Source organism: Cucumis sativus, unplaced genomic scaffold (genome assembly GCF_000004075.3).
Source record: "Cucumis sativus cultivar 9930 unplaced genomic scaffold, Cucumber_9930_V3 scaffold86, whole genome shotgun sequence".
Taxonomy (NCBI): Eukaryota; Viridiplantae; Streptophyta; class Magnoliopsida; order Cucurbitales; family Cucurbitaceae; genus Cucumis; species Cucumis sativus.
In genome coordinates this window covers 124,540-146,962 of record NW_022279577.1, presented here as the reverse complement: position 1 = coordinate 146,962, position 22,423 = coordinate 124,540, and the positions used below count along the sequence as shown (strand labels likewise).

Below are 22,423 nucleotides of genomic sequence, written 5' to 3'. Positions count from 1 at the left end.
TGAGAAGCATCGCCTAGTAGAAGTAGGGCAAGTTAAGGAGTTTTCCATATCCTTTGATGATGAACTTGATGTTTGAGAGAGAATTGTGTGTGCCAACAGAAAATGCAATTAAGACAAGGTTATTGGTTGAGACTCATAGTTTCCCATTTCTCATGCATCCAAGTAGCACAAAAAATGTATCCGGATCTGAAAAGAGTTTGTTACTAGCGTAATATGAAGAGAGAAATGGAAAATCTTGTTAGTAAGTGCTTGGTGTGCTAGTAGGTTAAAGCACCAAGATAGAAAACAACAGGTTTGTTGCAACCTTTGAGTATATTAGAGTGGAAGTGGGAGAATGTATCTATGGATTTTATTATATAATTGCCTAAAACCCTGAAGGGTTACACAGTGATTTGGGTTGTCATAGACAGGCTTACGAAATCGGCACATTTTGTACCAGGAAAATCCACTTATACTGCTAGTAAGTGGGCAGAGTTGTATTTAACTGAGATTGTGAGACTGCATGGAGTGCCTGTATCGATTGTTTCTGATAGGGATGCACGGTTTACTTCCAAGTTTTGGAAGGGACTTCAGACTGCTATGGGTACGAGATTGGATTTCAGTACAGCCTTTCATCCACAGACTGATGGTCAAACTGAACGTTTGAACCAAGTTTTAGAGGATATGCTACGAGCTTGTGTTATAGAGTTTCCAGGTAGTTGGGACTCTCATCTACATTTGATGGAGTTTGCTTATAACAACAGTTTCCAGGCTACCATCGGTATGGCACCATTTGAGGCTTTGTATGGCAAATGTTGTAGAACCCCTGTTTGTTGGAGTGAGGTTGGTGAACATAGATTGATGGGACCTGAATTAGTTCGGTCTGCTAATGAGGCTATTCAAACGATTAGGACGCGTATGCAAACAGCGCAGAGCAGACAGAAGAGTTATGCAGATGTACGGCGAAAAGACCTTAAGTTCGATGTGGGAGAAAAGGTATTCTTGAAGGTAGCACCTATGAAGGGTGTTATGCGTTTTGAGAAGAAAGGGAAGTTAAGTCCTCGTTTTGTTGGACCATTTGAGATCTTAGAGAGGGTTGGTGTTGTGGCGTATCGCTTGGCATTACCACCATCACTCTCTGCAGTTCATAATGTTTTCCATGTTTCGATGTTGAGGAAGTATGTGGCCGATACATCTCATGTAGTGGACTATGAACCCTTGGAGATTGATGAGCATTTGAGCTACGTAGAACAACCTGTGGAAATTCTGGCTAGAGAGGTAAAGATGCTTCGTAATAGAAGCATTCCATTAGTAAAGGTTTTGTGGCGGAATCATCGAATTGAAGAGGCGACATGGGAGCGAGAGGAAGAAATGAGGACTCGTTATCCAGAGTTATTTCAGGATTAGAACTTTCGAGGACGAAAGTTTCTTAAGGAGGGAAGAATGTAATGCCCCAAAGGTATGTATATATATATTTTGTTTTTAATTTTATATATATATATATTATTTTTTATACTTAATTTAAATAAAAAGAAAAGAAAAAGAAATTTACCTCTCTCTCTCGCGCGCACACAACCCCTCTCTCATTTTTCTTTTCTTCTCCTTCCGGTACCCTAGCAGCCGCCCACCCATTTTCCTATTCTTCTTCCCGTCCTGCCGCAGCCCACCGCAGTCAGCCGCCCCATCCGTTCGCACAGCAACTGCCGTCGGCCATCTCCATCTTCTCTTTTCCTCTCCGTTCCGTCCAAACCCAGCCGGACGTCGCTGCAACCGTCGGCCGCCATCTCTGTTCGCGAAGCAAGGCCGCCGCGTGAACCTGTAACCGCCGGCTGTCTCCCCTCTCCTTTCTCCTCTGTTTTCAGCCCAGCCGCCGCCGATTCCTTCTCCTCCGTCGTCTGCACTGCCGCGCGACTCTCCGGCCATTTGTATACGGTCTCTCCGTCGCACGTCATCTCTTCGCAAAGCCACTGCTCGATTTCTTTCGTGAAGATTTGGGTAAGTTGCAAAAAGATTCACATTGGGTTGAATTTAAATGACTGATGCGTTGAAGGGAATTATTGAGAAATTGTCTTAATGTTTAGGTTCGTTCTTCATAGACTTCAACGTGGTTAAGGAGCTTAACAAATTTGAAGGTAAGGGATTTTCTACTGGACTCACTTATGATTGTGAATTGCATGTCTAAATGATTATCTTTGACTGAGTAAAGATGTTGAGATGATACTTATGTTTATACACGTATGGGTGTAGATTCGGTGCTGAATGTACACTGTGGATTGACTGAAAATATATATACATATGCATAGGAATTGAAGTAGACTTAATGTGGAATGCATATTGTGATTGTCATGGAATATATATATATGTGTGTGGATGTGGACAGGACGAAAATTGTAGATTATGCTTGTATGAGATGCAGATGCGATCTTGTGATTGTCGTTTAGATTGGGTGTCGTTACGCTAAAGTATGACTGTCTGCTGGTGATCTGAGGGGTGTATTGACTGTATAGTTTGATTGACTGATGTATTAGTATGTTATTGACAGACATATGACCTAAGTGAGATAAGTTGACTGTTAGGACGTTGAGAGAAAAAAACTCTATGTTTTGAAGTATCTGAAGGATGGGTTGAATGGAATGAGGGGATAGATTGTTAGGTTGTATTGGGATGATTACCTTGTAGGTGTCCCACGGGATCACCAATTTATTTTGCACCTTCGGGAGCATTTGACTGATATGTGTTCTGCAGAACACTTGACTGATATGTACGTCCCTCGGGGCGTCAGACTGATATGTACGTCCTTCGGGGCGTTAGACTGAAATGTGTATCCTACGGGATCACAAGACTGCGACTGTACAGGGTGTCCCAATAGAACTTTAACAATTTATTTTCCCCTGACGAGACCAGTAGAGGGTCTCTTACTGAGTATTTAAAATACTCACCCTTCTTATGTTTAATTTTCAGGCAAAGGTAATAAAGGCGGCAAACCGGCGAGGGGCAGGAAGGAAGCGTGATGCCATAGGAAACGTGTAATTGCTTCCGCTTAATTAAGATTGATTTGAAATTTAGTTTACAAACGTTTGTTGCAAACAGTATTATTTTATGTTTTCTTGAATGTTTAAAAATCAGGCCTGACTTGAAGATGTTTTTTTTTTTTTTTAAAAAATTGCTTACGTTTTGTTTTATTTTAATCAGAGTCTTTTATTTGTTAAAAACTAACGATCTCGACTTACTTAGAAAAGTTGGGTCGTTACAGTTAAGCTTCTACTTGTAGCAGTTAATTAAAATAGAGACAGAAACTATAGATTAACAAACAATTGGAAGGCCTCTCGATCAATTTAATGCACAATAAGTTCATAATTGTGTGTTTTTGGAAGTATGAAAAAACGAAAAATCGCTATTTTCGCTAAAGGAGAAACCTCTTCATTCCTCTTTTCGTTGATTATTCATCCTTGTTCTTCAAACCTCAATCCTTAAAATTGAGGAAGTAGAGGAAATTCTCTCAATTTACTTTAAAGGAAGGATCATGTTCTCTCCTACAAAGGGTGTCTTTCTAATTTTCTTAACTTTATGACTTAATACGGTACTGTTGTATAATGCAAATCCATATAGAAGAAACACCATTTATAGCACAGCCAAGGAAAATGAAGATTCAATATAATGTACTGCAATAAAATTAAAATACTAAAGAATGTGCTAGGATGTTAGCGTAAGCAAAAAGTAAAATCAATGGCAAAAGAAGGGAAAAATTGAAGGGCATCAACAAAAAATGTAACCTTTAAGTTGCTATTTCCTTATCTTGTTCTCGCAGAAGATCATCCTTGGCCCAAGCCTGTGAAGAAATTATGGAATAAAAGGGTCAGTGAAGAAAAAAGCAGATCATTACAAAACATTCTTATGTAAGCACATCAAGCATGAGGGGGAAAAAAAAAAACACACTGCGTCGTTGTCTAATTTAATTGATTGCAATTCCCTATCTTTATCTTCTATTTCCCTTTCCAGTTTGCGAATAGCCTGGTCTCTTTCACCAATGTGGACGACGGTGACAGATCAGCATGTTGTTGTGAAACAATCGTGAGAGGCAGGGTATCGCAGTCGTCGTGTTGGGTTTCAACGTGGCTTTCGTAGTCTGTGCTAGAGCGCACTAGAGAGCAAAATGAATTAGATTAGAAAGAGGCCGAAAATGGGGGAAAATATTTAGAGGGAACTTAAATATTTATTTCCCGCTTTTTCTTTGTTGTTCATTTCCACATCCCATTTAAAATAATGGGCTATTAAAAGTTCATTTTGGTGTAGTGCTATTTTTGTCTCGGATCGTCCATTTTCGTTCAAAACTACTTTAAAGATACAAGTATTGATAACCAACAACACGATCGAAAGAATTGGTCTATGCAACTTCAACCTACGTGGCTTTATCAGGTTCACACACACAATGAGTGACTTTCCTTCGTTTGGATCCATTTCGAAAATTGTACTCTATGGCCCAAAATGAAAGGCCATCCCATCGTCTATTTACTCAAATCCTAGCAATAATTTATTCTCACTTAAAAATTTTAAACGTATATGGAAAAGTCCACAATGCTCGACCCAAAATTAACTTATAAAAATACCAAACCATAGTCTTGCCTATTTGGTAGTTAATTTGAGTTCTCAAAGCCCGACCCCAATTACAAGAACACTCTCTCATGAGAGACCCCATTATAAGAACACATTCTCAAAGTTTTTAACCCACTCACATTTTTTATCCACTCTCCAACTAGATAATACAGAAGGAATTTAATTAGAGTAATCACACTAAAACTTAAAATGTTTATAAGTGAGAATTTCTAAATAAATGAAATAGGTTTCTTTTATAGTCTTTGAGTCAAACTTTTCTATAAAAAAAATCGATGTGAGATAACCACATCTTGCCAAACCCAATACTTAAAAACAAACAAATCAAATCCATTATTTTATTACAAAAAAAAAAAAACTAAAAAATATGCAAGTCGATTCCTATTTATTAAAATAATAAAGAAAACCCAGTTACCATAAATCGATGTTTTCCCCCAAAAGCTCTAATAGCTAAGGAACTCAACAAGTTCTACTTGACCTAACTAACTTGACTCTATATTTTTTATGAGCTTTTTTTAATGCATATTGCATATGTTTTTTTTTATAATTGTTGATTGTCTCACTTTTTTATGGTCTGCATTTACGAGCCTCTTTTCTTTCTTTGTTATGAACTGCGGTAACTAGGCGTTGCTAGAACCGATGGGGTAACATTTCTATGGTTCTACACTTAGTTTCTAAGTGTGATTGCTCACCTCTAATTTTCAAAACACTTAATTTCTAAGCACATACAATGTTCACCTAGAAAAAAATGAAAATTGTTGTAGTTAAGATCAAAACTAAATAGTTATGAAATAAGACATAAGAGATTTGATTTTAACAACCTTCCCGTTGTACTTGGGATCCACTCTGGCTTTGTGCTGGAAAATTGGTTTGGAGCTGATCGTAAGCTTTCAGTTGCTCTTCTGTAACCTTTAGATACTCATCAAAGCTATAAGCTTTGCTTCCCAACGAAGAATCTTCTACTATTACAATACATAAGAAAATTCTATTTCATAAACCCTGTATCATAATTGAGGCTGGTAGAATGATTATTCTATAACCTTACCGATAGTTTCATTCTTAACATTCATAGACACGATGCATGGCAGCTATCCAATTCTATTTCATGTTCTCGAGAATGGCTCGGTTTAACAATAATGTTAATTTTTGTTTTCTATTTTAAAATAATAACGCTGCTTACTGATCTTTTTTTTTTCCATTTGGCATTCTACTTTTTCTACTCAGCTTTCTTTCCCTAGTGATAACAAATAATACGGGTGATAAAAAACTTAATCACTCACTTGGTTCAGCCACCGAAAGCCCTTCTGCTTTAGAAATAGAAGATGGGTTTGAGTAGGTAGATTTACTTGCATTGTATGTGTTGTTCATTGAACTCTCAATTTCATCGAGACCAATTTCTCACTCAAACATGGTCTTGCATTCTCTAGAAACGTCCTACAAACAAAAATAAAGAACAAAAAACTACAATAAGGTCTATGAAAAAGTTATAAAGGAAAATCTCAAAAACTGATATGTAAGTCATAACAACCTTAAGTTCTCTTATCGTGGGTTAAAATGCACGTAAGGTTTTTCCAAGAGTCCGAGCAACCAGCATGTAAATAAGTTAAGTCAACTAAATTTGCTATAAATTTACTCGTATTAACATTATCATTGTTATAGACTTGACAACTTCAAATTTATCAATATAAAATATGCTTTAACAAAACGTACCTTGAGGTTCCTCCAACCTTATTAAAAAAGCAAATAATCCAACAATTTAACAAATTTATAGTGCATATTATGTATATCAATTGATCACAACAAAATAAGATCAAACAAATACCCATGAGTAATATTTAGCCACCAAATGAATAATGATGAAAACCTGAAAACAAAACCGAGAAAAAAAAAAGGAAACAATTCATCAACAAAACAAATTTAGGGGACTAAAAAATTGCTTACCTTATTACACACTTCAAAATATTAAGAGAAGTGGAGGGAAAAAACCAACCAATAATCAAAAAATAAACTTCAACACAAATAGCCATAAATTTTCTTCTTTAAAGGTATCACAAATAAGTCCATCAGTAATAACAAAATAAAAAAGGGCAATGTGCAAGAATTCTGCAATCGTAAAGCTATGCTAAAGGCAGTATGAAATCAAACTTGAGCACTAACAAGAAAATTTGCAAAACAAAAATTACTAGACATCATTAACTAAAGTACGAGCACAACAATGAATGTGTAACCTCCGCAAGAGCAAACCCGAATGGAGAAGAACATGAAGAAATATATAAATAGAAGAAACATAAAAGACAAACATGAAACACATGGAAACATACAAAGGGGATAAATAAAAGTACAATTATGAAGTGATGAAGCACAAATACAGGTACCAACAGAACTAGAATACAAGTCTTACCCTATCTCGACTGTCGAGGAGTGTTAACCAACCGTCGGAAGGTTGGTTTTATTTTTTAGAAAAAATTAATGTTGTCTGAATTCTTTTTCAAGCCACTAACCAGCCCCTCCTTATCTATGATCGGCGATCAACTCCTCAACCTCTAATTACATTTAAAAGAGTGATGCGAACATTGTGTGAAATCCCAAACCTTTGATGGATCCCACCATCACTCTCTTTCTATCCCCTTCAAAACCTCATTATTTTCAAGAGAGGCCTCAAAGCTTCTTCCAATTAACATAAAAGAAGAATGAAAGAGAAGGAGAGAAAGGGAAAGTGGTTCAAAAGCTATGGAAAAAAAAGTAAAAGAACATGGTCTACTCATTGGCACATCTTACACAGATGATAATGTTAGGGCAAGGCAATGAGAGACAGAATGCTTTTGGAGCCTTCTCCTCTACTTTCGAAGATTTTAATAAACTAAAATATGCAAATGTTACAAGAAAGATCTTTGGAGATTTGAAATAATCCAAAATAAAGAAAAAGGAAAACCCCAATATGTACAAATTTCAGAATCTAAAACTTGAAAAGTGATTGAATGATGAGATATGTTTGTACAATCAATTATAGAGACAGTGAAATATTAAAAAAAAATGAAACGTACCAAGATAAAAAGAATAGCAACTAGTATTATGACCTTTGTATGTCTTCAAAATACAAACATCAAAATGAATCAAGAGATCTACCACACAAATAATGGTATCAACACAAATAAAGCAATTGTTTTATTAACAATATTTGAGTACAATTAAACTAAGCATGCTATTGTCCTTGACAAATTTACATTCTTCTAATCGAACAAAATCTGACCTTTAAATAGTGATAGAAACTGAAGATGAAAGCAAGTTCAGCTACAACTTCAGACCGTGATATATATGACAGAACCTATAAAAAGAAGAGTACCTAACTATATATACACAGAGGAGATCTGACGCTTACTAGCACATCGGAGGCTCAATTGATTTATATTTAATTGAAAAACAATACCTATATTTTAATGCATACACATTGAATAGCCCCTGTTTCAATCCAATTTACAAAACTACCTCCATAAAATTACATAATGGGGGAAGTTCGACCGGATGCACTGTGCTTTACCAGAACCACATGAAATTATTAGAACATAGTTCATTCAAGTAACTTTCTATTCAATAATTGAAACAAATGGAAAGAGGACAATTGAATATTAAATAAAGATGGAATTAATTGGGAACTCACGGAGTAATGCGATTCGTTCGGGGGCTCACCGCTGGAGTTGAAAGAGAGACAAGGATTAGAAAGGAAAGGAAGAGGAGCGTCTGATAATCCAGCGGATTCTTTGATGAGTGGAGTAGTAGTAGTAGTAGTGGAGGTTCCAAGGACATTGAAGTCAATCCGGTGAGAGTGAGGGAATCCAGAAGGTTGAGGTTGAAGAGAGTAGAAATTGCAACCAAAATCGGTGAGGATGGTGGAATCGAAATTGCGAGGGAAGAAGAAAAGAGCATCACAGGTCGAAGTAGAGGAGGAATCAACACTGGTTAAACTGGTTTTGGTTGTACGAACAAAGAAGAATTAGGGTTTGAGAAGAGAAAGGGAAAATGGAGTGTACGAACAAAGAAGAAGAAGAAGAAATGGAAAGGACGCGCCAGTCTTTCCAGGTGACTTCTGATCTTGAATCTTAAAAAGAAAGGAAAACAAAAGGATTTGAAGGAAAAAATAAAATAAAAATGGAATGAAGTAATGGAATTGTAGCTCAAACCAGATTTTACCTTAGTTGTCTGCTCCAACAAGTCCTCAATTGCGGAAGCGACATCAGGAACGTGTGAAGTTACTACAGAAGAATTTGATGTAGTTTGTTTTGTGGAATTCAAAATGCAGTCAGATTGAGTGGATCTGTTTCCAACAAAAGTGAATGCTTTTCTATGGCTTCGTCAAAGAACTTGCGCTTTTCTTCGTAGAACTTATTCGTTCAGCTGCTCCTATAAAGCTACTGTTAGTTCCAGCTGATTGGTCTCTCGGAATGGCAGAATGGATAGGAAACTGGGATATGCTTTCATTGGCTATCATTGGGGCAGCTTGAGTAGGAAATTGGCTGACAGTGCATAAGCCTGTCGCGGCGCTCTGTCTTGAGCTTTAACTTCTTTTGGGCGATACAAATCAAGAGAGACAATCTTTCTCTGAAAGTTTTGTATTCAAACAAAATCATTCCATATCTAAGAGAAGAAATATCAACACAATGGGTCTAGAATTCTATCAGGATATGCATGTACGTGAACATATATAATTGAAAAGCAACAAAATCGCAAAGGTACCTGGCTGACACACTCATATATCCATTCAGCTGTAATGCATTGTTTGCCCCATTTACAAGCAGCCTCATACTTTGTCCCATCGGTGAACTTGCATATTAGATGGGTTACCTTCTTTGTCAGCTTCTCCACAAACTTGGCCCCAAGTACAAAACACAGATTTCTTAACAATACTCTGTCTTTATCATCATATTGTGAAACACAAAATCGTATGTTTTCAAATCCAGGCAAAGGGACACAGCAAGGAAGAGGAGAATAGAGAATGTGCCCATTGGTATCCCACAAACATCCATCCTTCATAACGAGTTTATTTGAAATAGTCAGTAAACAAATAAAAACAAGATAAATATTCAATTCTCATTTCAAATATCAGTTTAAGATATTGAACATAATTAGGTTACGAAATAAATAATAAATATAAAATTAAAATTAAAAATCATCAGTAGTATCAAATTTCATAAAAAATGTTCTCACTTTTCCTCTTCTCATTAAGAAAGGTTCATCAAGACAAGTTCCATCTGGCTTGATATTTTTACCACCGTCCATCCTTGTTATTTTGTTCCAAACTGCATTAGAATCTTTGTTGAAATCGCTAGAATCACTATAACCAAATTTCAAATGTGGATAATGATAGGTTCTTTGAGAAAATCAAGCACGAGCAAAATTATTGTGTTAGAATTCTTCTTTTGAATCACTTGAATCAGAACTCCAATTCTTCATTTGGGAGGAAATTTGAGTTTCTTGCCTATACCAACTAGCCAACTAGTATATTTTTTCTTCACCTGTCTTCCTTGATGTGTACAAATGCATCCATGCAAAATTAGGATGAATTTCTTTCTTCTTCTTTTCTTTTTTAATTTTAAGGGTTCCCCCAGTTAGATGTGTGTTGTTTAGCAATGCGAACAACTCACAAGGCTCCCTCTTCTGATCAGCATCACGAAAAAATTTCCAATTTTCCACCGATGGCAATCAAAGTTGGTCCAAACGTTTGCTCTAATACCGATAACAATTTGGTGTAGACCAAATGAGAGAATTTTATTAATATTTAAATTTGTGAATACAAGAAGACAAGTACTCTATTAAAATCAAACTAATCCTAATTAATAAAAGAAACTAATCCTAATCCTAATATATTAAGAATTTGACCATAATACCCTAATTCCTACTCCATAAAAAATCTTATGAGTTATAGTTCGTTCTTTAGTCCTCTTGTAATCAAGTTGACGAAAATGGTGGCAACTTTAAAAAAAAAATTACTATAATTGATAGAGTTATAGTTCACAAAAAGAAAAATGGCCACACATCTAAGACTCTGTTTGTGTTTCACTAAAGCCGTCACATATGCCCACAGTCCCATCTTCAGTAGTAGAATTGCCCACATCTTCTTTTCTTTCAGCTCTGAGAAAATACAAGACACAAAGGTCTCAAAAACCAAGTTACAAAGGCAAAATTGAATTGTGTTCGAACATAATAGTCTTTCTCGAAAAAACACTAAAGCTTGCATTATGCTAAGATCCACTTAGAATACAGGGATATTTAATGGCTAGTTTTTAAAGAAATAACCTACTGCCTTTATTTCCAAACCTGGTTTTTCTAAAATGAAAAAGGAAAACTATATTGGGTGGCAAATTAGTTTAGGTATTTTGCAAAAATGTCTTTTAAGGTTTGTGATTTTGAAAATATAGCAAAAATAATCAAATCCAGGCTTTTATATGGGTGGGCTGGACTTTATTTGATCATTTTCACAAATAATAAAGTTATAACTTGTTTTACCATTTTTGCAAATGTCCCATGAAAGAAGTTAATGCTCAAGGATAGCATTTATTTGTGAATACTGGTTTTCAAGCATTGCAAACGGTGTGATTTGAGTTTTATAATTAACACTATTACTCAAACGAACCTATTTTGAAAGAAATTATAAATTATATTGTTCTAGGAAGCAATTCATCAGTAGAGACTAAAAGAATATAAAAAAAATATTTCTCTTTTAGTGAAAATAAACTCTTTCATAACGACTTCGTTGAATGGTCTCACTATATTTCCAGGCAGCGACCGTTCTTGTTAAACACTTCAATTCAGCATGGTCTTTCCATAAGAAGATCAAGGAGACAACGGCAAAAATTACCTTTTTGACCACTGGTTAGATAAAGCACCAATTGGAGAAGTTTCTGAATGGTCTTGACCAACAAGCGAACAGTCTGGCGGGAAAATCTGGTACCATTAAGGATTAAACCAAATGCAAAGGAAACCAAAAGTTTAAACATAAAAAACATCAATCCTAATAGAAGGATACACCAATGGGTCTAGAATTCTATCAGGATATGCATGTACGTGAACATATATAATTGAAAAGCAACAAAATCGCAAAGGTACCTGGCTGACACACTCATATATCCATTCAGCTGTAATGCATTGTTTCCCCCATTTACAAGCAGCCTCATACTTTGTCCCATCGGTGAACTTGCATATTAGATGGGTTACCTTCTTTGTCAGCTTCTCCACAAACTTGGCCCCAAGTACAAAACACAGATTTCTTAACAATACTCTGTCTTTGTCATCATATTGTGAAACACAAAACCGTATGTTTTCAAATCCAGGCAAAGGGACACAGCAAGGAAGAGGAGAATAGAAAATGTGCCCATTGGTATCCCACAAACATCCATCCTTCATAACGAGTTTATTTGAAATAGTCAGTAAACAAATAAAAACAAGATAAATATTCAATTCTCATTTCAAATATCAGTTTAAGATATTGAACATAATTAGGCTACAAAATTAATAATAATATAAAATTAAAATTAAAAATCATCAGTAGTATCAAATTTCATCAATAATGGCAGTTTCTACGCCAGCTATCCATTCAAAATTGGCTTCAAAGCCGTAATTTAACGCATTTAACAGAAGTGTGCATCAATACTTTCTCAATTCCAGAGAAAAATATATAAGAAGCATCTATTTGTTTGGCACAGGGATGGAGTGCAAACCTTTGGAGTTCAAGGGACAGTCATAGAAAGACTTCTTCAAATGTTGAACTCCAATTAATTTTGTCAATAAAGAAACCTCTCACACAATGATAGCACTCATATTTCCAAAATGTAGACAGAGTGAAGAAAAAAGAGAACAACCAAATATGTTTTCCAAGATAGACCACCCTTTTCTTTTCAGACCAACCTTAATGGATAGTCTGAGAAGGTAAATTTATGTTACCACCTTCCCCTAAACATCAAAAGGTCAAAATGATAGAACTGATTGAATCTCCATTTTCCAATTTAATAGTATCCACCATTTATGCCAATTGTTCTATACAGATGCAGAGTTAGGGAAACAAGTAGCAGAGCAGAAGCAGAATGAGTCATCGACCAGCCGCATCTGGTGGCCCAAAGGGAAAAAATAAGGATGTGACCATTTGATTGTGTGATGCCAGTTGAGGACAAGATCACGGCCATCACCTCATCAGACCAACAAAGCTGGGGTGGCAGAGACACTTGATGACTCAGTCACTATCACTCAGGACAAGAACAAGATCAACATCAACTCCAATAGCTACTTCTCCAAGAGGAATCTTAAATACTTGGCTAAGAAGAATTTCAAGAAACACAACATTAGAGATTGGCTTTGAGTTATTGCTTCAAACAAGGAGATGAATGTGTACGAATTGAGATACTTTAACATTGCCAAGAACAACGGGCGAGGGAGAAGACTGAGGTTCAAGTCCTATATTTTGGTACCGCCATTTGAGGTAGGATCAGTTGTAGCAGCCCTTTTCATCTAAAGGCTGTTTTAATTTATATTCCCATACCTTGTCTGCTTTTCCTATACATCAGCAAGAGTTCTCGAGTCCAACTCTAATTTACTTTTGATGATTTATTAACTATAAATCTTGCTCACATATTCCCCTTCTTTTGGTTGGTTTGAGGATACCTTTTTTTACACTGGGAGGACAGTTGTTGTAATCTTAGAAAACTGATGTGCGTTTGGTTTTGGAAAAAACAGTATCCATCCTTCATATTATAAGAGCGTGGCTCAACACAAAACTAAAGTCCCTCAAAATTCAAAGCTCCAACCCAAACACAATCCAAACTTGCAGTGGCTAAATGAAACAAAATATGCTATTCAACCTTGTGTGGACTTTTATGTCCAAAAAGGGAAACACAAACAAAACCCAATAGTAGAGCTCTAAAACGGAAATCACAAATAAGACAATTAATTATCGCTTACCTCTAAACATGATCGAACCCGATGACTTGACACATAAGTACTATGAACGTCTGTACTCCTTGGTATCCCACCATGACATTCAACAGTGAAGTGCACTTTCTGCTTCATGTGATCTTCAACAACCTCGCCTCCCCCTTGATTTATCCATTCAACAATTTCAGCTCTCTAGTAGGAGAATTTCAAATATGATCTCAAAATATACATAAAAAATATTTGGGATTATGGAAGTCAAAAGTTGATGCATGTTTGTTAGTGTTCAAAAATAAAATGTAAAAAAAATTTGAAGGCATATTCCTCAAATGAAAAATGAAAATCGTAATTATTTCACATGCTAAATGACATTTGGCACTATCTTAAATTTTTTAGGAAAATTACTCCCAAGTTTTGGTTTTGAAGAACACGTGTGTTTGGTTCTTGAGTTTTAAAAATGTACATTTTTAGTCTCCAGGTTTAGAAAAATAGACCCATTTGGTCATGCACCTTTTTAGTCTCTAAGTTTATAAAAATTGGTTTAGAAAGTCCCCAATATAACTTTATACATTTTTAAGGTAGAATAACTTCTTCTAAAAATTGGTTTTGAGAGTCTCCAGTATAACATTAAGCACTCAAGGATTAAAAGAGTACATTTTGAAAACTCAAGGACCAATAAACCTATTTCTATAAAATTGGGGACTAAAAAGGTAATTTTTCCATTTTTTTTATATCATTCTCTTAACAGGATCGGAGTGTTAAAGAAACAGTAGATCTAGAATCCTATCTGCACCATTGACTTGCTTTTAAAATCATGGAGTTGGAGCAGTAATGAACTACTCTTTACTCAAGTCAATTGATATTGAATACAGGGCTTCTACTTTGTTTTTTTTTAAAAAATGGATGCTATTTACCACAATAATACATCTAAAACCTAAAGTGCATAGTGTACATTAATCATGCTGTTTGAAATAAGAGGAAAGAATCTTTACAACATACCCGATCTTCTGGAAAGGAACTAGAAAAACAAAATATTTTCCCCTTAAATACACATGATGACTTCCCATTTGAAACCATGAAATCACGCCCCATCTTTTCTCAACTCTTGTTTGTACCATTTGCTACACATTGTTGGCTTTTCTGGGATAATTTCATTTTCCTGTCTCCATTCACTTTTGTTTCACTTTTTTCTTCAATTCTTTCCACTGCTATTGACGTCTTTCCAATGCTAACATGAATATTTCCTTCTGACACATTTGATGGCACGATTGGATGAACATTTGGAACTTTATTTTGATCCATAACAATGGTGCTCATTTTACTAGATGCTGCAAAGTAAACAGCCAGAAAATTTAGAACAAGACAAACAGGCTAGGGATCTCCAAACAAATATTAGTCATGCATCCAAATGAAATGTGCAGTTATTCTGCATGATGGTAGTTTAAGGTTGCTATTCAAAAGACAGATAGCTTAGAATACGAGTCCTGCATATCAAACCTTTAGGAATAAGTTCATCATATGCCATGTGTCTACCAAGAATAGGGATCTCCTTCTTCTGACGGTCACACTCTTCAAGCCAGTTGGATCTAACCACATGAACAACTCCTGAAGTAGCAATATCTCTAACCTCCTTTTTCTCCCTGCCATTTGAAATATGATAAAACTAATTTTCAATTGGGTGGATAGACCATTCAAATGAAATCAAAAAGCTCACAGCACAGGCGAGCTCACAAATTCAAGCAATAAAGTTCACAAAACCTATGTTGCGATTAAAGTAAAAGGATAATTACATTTCTGACGAATCTCCAACTATTATGTGTGTTAATTTGTCATTGAAAACCATGTATCGGGAGCCTCCACCTCTGAGAATCATATTTACAATCTTCCGCATCTCAGAAGCTTCAAACCCAACAACTTTTATTCTACATGCTGACAAATATAGGTCGTTTTCTTCAGACTAAAAGTCATTTGCAAGACAATTAACAGTGTTTTCTTCATTCCTTCCCATCGTGACTGGCACTTCAACATCAACCTCATTTATAAAATTAGAAGCATCTGAAAACATAGACGTGCTCTGTGAAAGAGTAACTTTAACATCCATGTCTGAAAACCCAGGACCAGCAACTGCTGTGAATTTTGAATCGGTAAGAAATGAGGACGGTACAGCTTCCAAGTTCCCAATATCCTTTTCTTGGCTATTGTGAGCAGTCAAGCAACCCCTTGTCAATTTATTTGAAGTTCCAGAAACGCTACCAACAGGGTACAGCTCCTCATTAAAACATCCTATCAATTAAAAATGAGAATAAAAGGATTTGAAACAAGTTAGAAACTAATAAAATTATTAGACAAATAACTGCCAACAATTCAAATATCATATCGGTTTTCAAATATACAACCCGAACTACTACCTTTTCTGGCCATGGACTGATCAAACCATTTCCGAGTAACAATATTGATACGGCCCCACGTTCGTGCAACCTTGTACTTGTCACCTTCAGGAGCTTACTTAACCATTAAAGAAAACCTCTTATTCAAACAAGAATATTTAATACCAATAAGTAAACATTCTATGCAACTATTTAGAAATGGATTGTCTATGCAAGTAGCATGCTTGCAATAGCCATACAGATAAACGTTTGTGAGTGTGGTTAGTCATTCCCATCACTTAACCTAACCTAGAAACTAGAGAGATTGTCAAGGGAAAAAAAGTGATCAATTTTGTTCTTAGATGAAAAGATATAACATCTCTAGAGGCGGAAGACAAACCTTATGCAACTCAGTTCTGGTTAGCCTTCCTACATACTTTTGATGTTTGAATGTTTTATTTTGGAAGGAAAGATGGGGGTTGGTTAATCAGTTTCTGGAAGTGGAAGGGCTGTATTTTCTGGAGAGCAGAATTTCAGAAGTTGTTCAGTTACTTTAATCTTAGAAAGTGTTTTCCATTATCGTAAACTACTTTTGATGTTTGAATGTTTTATTTTGTACATGGTTATTGTCTGTAATAGTACTTGTTTGTTCTGTGTTTTCAAGACTAGTTTGAGTATTGTATTCTGTAATAGTTTGGTTGCTTAATGAACAAATAAGAACCATTACCTGGTGTTCTATCAGCTTCTCAATCAAGCATTCACATCTCAATAAGGTATTATACATGCAATCAAACAATCACAACATACATACCATTTACTCAAAACGACCTAAAACATGCTCAAAACGTGTCTAGGTTTCACTTGAACTTTCAAAACGACCTAAAACAGCTTACGTGTAGGTTCGTAACTCATAACCTACGAAAAAAGTTCAAATATTGTGAAAAAAGCACTACAAGACCCAAAATGGCAACCAAGTGTGTAAGTGCAACAAAATTAATTCAAACCAACCTAAAACATGCTCAAAACGTGTCTAGGTATTACTTGAGTTTTCAAAACGACCTAGGAAATCCTAAGTGTAAGTTCGTAACTCATAATCTACCAAGAAGGTTGAAAAAAGCATTTCAAGACCAAAAATGACAACCATGTGTGTAAGTGCAACAAACTCAATCTAACCTAAAATGAATTCAAAACGCGTGTACATCACTTGAATTTTCAAAACGACCAAGCAATGCTTAAGTGTAAGTTTGTAACTCACAACCTACCAAAATTTCCAAATGTGTGAAAAAAGTACTTCAAGACCCAACATGTCAATCAAATGTGTTTTAAACTTAGTTTCAAACCAACCTAAAACGAGTTCAAAACGTGTCTAAGTTTCACTTGAACTTTCAAAACGACCTAAAACAGCTTACATGTAGATTCATAACTCATAATTTATGAAAAAAGTTCAAATAGTGTGAAAAAAGCACTACAAGACCCAAAATGGCAACCAAGTGTCTAAGTGCAACAAACTTAGTTCAAACCAACCTAAAACGTGCTCAAAACGTGTCTAGGTATTACTTGAGTTTTCAAAACGACCTAGCAAATCCTAAGTGTAAGTTCGTAACTCATAATCTACCAAAAAGGTTGAAAAAAGCATTTCAAGACCAAAAATGACAACCAAGTGCAACAAACTCAATCTAACCTAAAATGTATTCAAAACGTGTGTAAGTATCACTTGAATTTTCAAAACGACCCAGAAATGGTTAAGTGTAAGTTTGTAACTCACAACCTACCAAAATTTCAAAAAGTATGAAAAAAGTACTTCAAGACCCAACATGTCAATCAAATGTGTGTAAAACTTAGTTTCAAACCAACCTAAAACGAGTTCAAAACGTGTCTAAGTTTCACTTGAACTTTCAAAACGACCTAACAAATATTCAATACAAGTTCATAAGTCATAACCTAGCAAAAAGTTCCAAATTTTTTAAAAAGACACTCCAAAACCCAAAATGTCAAGTGTGTAAGTGCAACGAACTTAGTTCTATACAAACCTAACAAGTATTGAAAACACGTATAAGTTTTCAAACACCTTAACAACGCTTAAGTGTAAGTTTATAACTCATAACTTACCAAAAATTTCAAAAAGTGTGAAAAAAAATCTTTCAAGACTCAAAATGGCAACCATGGCTGTATGTAAAACTAACTTAGTTTGTAACAACCTAAAAGGTGTTAAAACAATGTTTAAGTATCACTCGAACTTTAAAAACGACCTAATAATGCTTTAGTGTTACTTCATAACTCATAACCTACCAAAAAGTTCAAAAAATGTAGAAAAAGCACTCCAAAATCCAAAATGGAAACCAAGTGTGTAAGTGCAACAAACTTAGTCTCAACTTTAAAATTAGTGCGAGTTGGGAAATGTATTAACTCAAGCATGATGTAAAAACTTGAAACGACTTAAATATTTATTCACCATCACATAAAAACAGTAATTAAATATAGATAACATGTGTAAATAAAGGGAGAATCACCTTTCTAGCAGTAGCTTTACAGTAAGACCAAACACCATCCTCCTACTTGTAAATCTGCTCGATTGTCTACTTTGTTCTACACTCGTCATTTCACCGTCTCAGGCCATCCATTGAATTGGCCACCCAGCCTTGGCATACAAGAGTGTGTCTCAGCCTGTTAACAAATACCACTAAAACTAAGCAAGACGAAGAAAAAAGTTTTCAAAAAATTACCTAACTTTTAGGTCTTCATGTGACCTTTAAGTACTTCTGTCTTCTCCTTCACTCTTTGACAGATTGCTGAAATTATGTGTTTCTGCAATGTTTACCAGAACATGAAAGATTCATTACGAAAATAAATACCATGAATACAAACCATGAAGAAATAGTAAAACAGTCAATACAAGAAGAAAAAAGTTCACTTGAAAACGACCTAAAACAGTATCACTTGAAAAAAATGTGTCTAAGTATCACTTGAACTTTCAAAACGACCTAAAACAGCTTACGTGTAGGTTCGTAACTCATAACCTACGAAAAAAGTTCCAACAGTGTGAAAAAATGACTACAAGACCCAAAATGGCTACCAAGTGTGTAAGTGTAACAAACTTAGTTCAAACCAACCTAAAACGTGCTCAAAACGTGTCTAGGTATTACTTGAGTTTTCAAAACGACCTTAGCAAATCCTAAATGTAGGTTCGTAACTCATAATCTACCAAAAAGGTTGAAAAAAGAATTTCAAGAGCAAAAATGACAACCAAGTGCAACAAACTCAATCTAACCTAAAATGTATTCAAAACGTGTGTGTATCACTTCAACTTTCAAAACGACCAAACAATGCTTAAGTGTAAGTTTGTAACTCACAACCTACCAAAATTTCAAAAAGTGTAAAAAAAGCACTTCAAGACCCAAAACGGCAACGAAGTATGTAAGTGCAACGGACTTAGTTTCAAGCCATCCTAAAAAGAGTGCAAAACGTGTCTAAGATTTCAAACCGACCAAACAATACTCAAGCGTAAGTTCGTAACTCACAACCTAAAAAAATTTCAAAAAGTGTGAAAAAAAGTACTTCAAGACCCAACATTTCAATCAAATGTGTAAGTGCAACAAACTTAGTTTCAAACCAACGCAAAATGTGTTTAAAACGACCTAACAATCCTTAAGTGTAAATTCGTAACTCACAAACTAACAAAAAGTTCAAAATGCGTAAAAAATGCACTTTGAGACCTAAAATGGCAACCAAGTATGTGAAACAAACTTAAAACAAATCTAAAAAAATTTCAAACCGTGTTTAAGTATCACTTGAACTTTCAGAACGACCTAATAATGTTTATTTGTAAGTTTGTCACTCATAACCTACCAAAAAGTTCAAGAAGTATGGAAAAAAAGGAAACACTACAGGACCCAAAATGGCAACCAAGTGCGCAAGTGCAACAAACTTAGTTCCAAACCAACCCTAAAAAGTGGTCAAGGCGTGTCTAAGTATCACTTGGACTTTCAAAACAACAAACAAAGTTTAAGTGTAAATTGGTAACCCATAGCCTACCAAAAAGTTCAAAAAGTGTGAAAAGGGCACTTCAAGACCGAAAATGGCAACCAATTGGATAAGGTCAACAAACTTAGTTTCAAACCAACCTAAACCGAGTTAAAAACGTGTCTAAGTATCACTTGAACTTTCAAAATGTCCTAAAACAGCTTACGTGTAGGTTCGTAACTCATGCCCTACGAAAAAAGTTCAAATATTGTGAAAAAAGCACTACAAGCCCCTAAATGGCAACCAGGTGTGTAATTGCAGCAAACTTAGTTCAAACCAACCTAAAACGTGCTCAAAACGTGTCTAGGTATTACTTGAGTTTTCAAAACGACCTAGCAAATCCTAAGTCGGTTTTTTCACATATACCTACACACTATATGTCTATATTCTTAATGCCAGAAAAGATGATTCATAAAGTGATTAATTGGAAGGTGGTGTCTTGTTCGCAAGAGGATGGTGGACTCAGCGTCGATGGTGCAACGTTAAAAAAATGCAACCTTCTTGCTAAATGGGGATGGAGATTTATAAATGAAAAGAATTCCCTTTGGGCTAAAGTGGTGAAGAGTATCCATGGAGAAAGTTAATTTGGATGGCATACTAAAGGAATTGTCACTTGCAGTCTCCATAGTCCCTGGATTAGCATTTCGAGATGCTAGCTTCAAGTGGATTCCTAGGCATTGTTCAAGTTCGGTGATGGTTGAAGAATAGCATTTTGGAATGATTTTTGGGCAGATGTTGTTTCTTTTCAAGATCATTTAGATTGTCTTTGAACTCTAATAATAGAGATGTAAAGGAGTTTTGGGACTCTTCCACTACTTCATGGGCTCTAAATTTCAGGAGACTTCTAAAAGTTGAAGAAATATATGAATTTCAAGTCTCCCAAAATAAAAGAACCTAGAAATCAGAATCAAATGGGAAGTTTTTGGTTCATTCATTAGTCAACCATCTCTCCATTGCCTCCCCAATTGAAAAACATTTATACTCGACAATTTGGAAGACAAAAATCCCTAGAAGAGTGAATATCACGCTTTGGAGAAAGCGAAATGGACTATGAACTGTGCAGAAGTTTTGCAAATGAAACCTTCCTCTCACAGTTTATCTCATCATATTTGTATGAGAAAGGGAGGTTTCATTTGCAAAACTTCTGCACAGTTCATAGTCCATTTCGCATTCTCCAAAGCGTGATATTCACTCTTCTAGGGCTTTCTGTCTTCCAAATTGTCGAGTACTTTGTTTTCAAGACTGTGTTAGAACCTGTTTTCTGTAAATGTTTGGCTGATTAATAAATTAGTAGAACACACTATTTGGTGTTCTATCATTTTGGTATCGGAGAAATCGAATCTATGAAGTTCTATATCATGGCTCAAAAGCGAATTGAGGAAAAGTTGGAAATGGTAGATCAAGAAATATCCGGCATTCGAGCAGAATTACATGATCTGCCAACAATCAAGGAAAACATGTCATCTTTGGCGAAGAGTATTGAGAGGTTAGGAGTACAGGCTGAGAAGCAACAACAGCAACCAGAAACACTGTTGAAATATATTGAAGGAATGATCAAAGGGAAGACAACGATGGAAGAAGTACTAGAAGGACCATCAAGTGAGTTGACAGCATGGTTGATGTCAGTGATTGGACGATGATGGGAGGAAAATCTGAGGAAAAACATACCAAGTTGGAGGGTGAAGATTCTGCAGGCGACCAAAGCAAATTTAAAAAAATTGAAATGCCAGTTTTTGTGGGAAATGATCCTGATTCTTGGTTTTTTAGGGCTGAGAGATACTTTCAGATACACAAACTGAGTGAGTCAGAGAAAATGACTGTGTCCATTATTAGTTTTGATGGAGCAGCTTTGAATTGGTATAGATCTCATGAAGATCGTGAACCGTTTGTTAATTGGGACGATTTAAAGAAGAGACTTATTGTTTGATTTCGATCGAGTCGTGAGGGATTAATTCTGGGAAGATTTTTAAAGATCAAGAAAGAAATTACAGTGGAAGAATATTGGAATTTATTTGATAAATCAGTAGCACCATTGCCTTTTCTACAAAAGGCTGTCTTAGAAGAAACATTTATGAATGGTTTGAAACCATGGATTAAGGTAGACATGGAATGTTGGGAACCTATGGGGCTTGCTCAAATGATGAAGTTGGCCCAAAAGATTGAGAACCGAGAAGTGATAATGGGAGAATCAAGTTTCAAACGTGCAGCGGATGGAAAATTCCAGGTTTCTGCTTGGTCAGTAGTAGTATCGATAGATTGCGACGCGACCAATAATTTTATATCTGAAAAGTTAGTAACTCAATTGTTGTTGCAGTCGCAGGAAACTTCTGATTATGGGGTTATTTTGGGGTCTGAATCTGCTGTAAAAGGGAAGGGAATTTGTAAACAAGTGGAACTGCTATTGGGTGAATGGAAGTGTGGATAATTTTCTGCCATTGGAATTGGGGGGGGGGGGGGATGTCATTCTTGATATGCAATGGCTACATACATTAGGAGTAACTGAAGTAGATTGGCGAAAACTTACCTTGACA

General features: G+C 35.6%; 1 protein-coding gene and 1 pseudogene across 1 annotated transcript; both read right to left on the bottom strand.

The window, feature by feature from the left end:
• Positions 1–5,988: 5,988 nt before the first annotated feature.
• LOC116406319 lies at positions 5,989–8,653 on the bottom strand. Its single transcript, XM_031890028.1, has 4 exons — positions 8,278–8,653; positions 7,841–7,915; positions 6,413–6,454; positions 5,989–6,024 (listed from the first exon to the last, which is right to left on the bottom strand). Exons 1-4 carry the CDS (start codon positions 8,512–8,514, stop codon positions 5,989–5,991), a joined length of 390 nt encoding a protein of 129 aa, XP_031745888.1. The 5' UTR covers positions 8,515–8,653.
• A 125-nt stretch (positions 8,654–8,778) lies between these two features.
• Positions 8,779–20,846, bottom strand: LOC116406318 (annotated as a pseudogene).
• Positions 20,847–22,423: the final 1,577 nt, after the last annotated feature.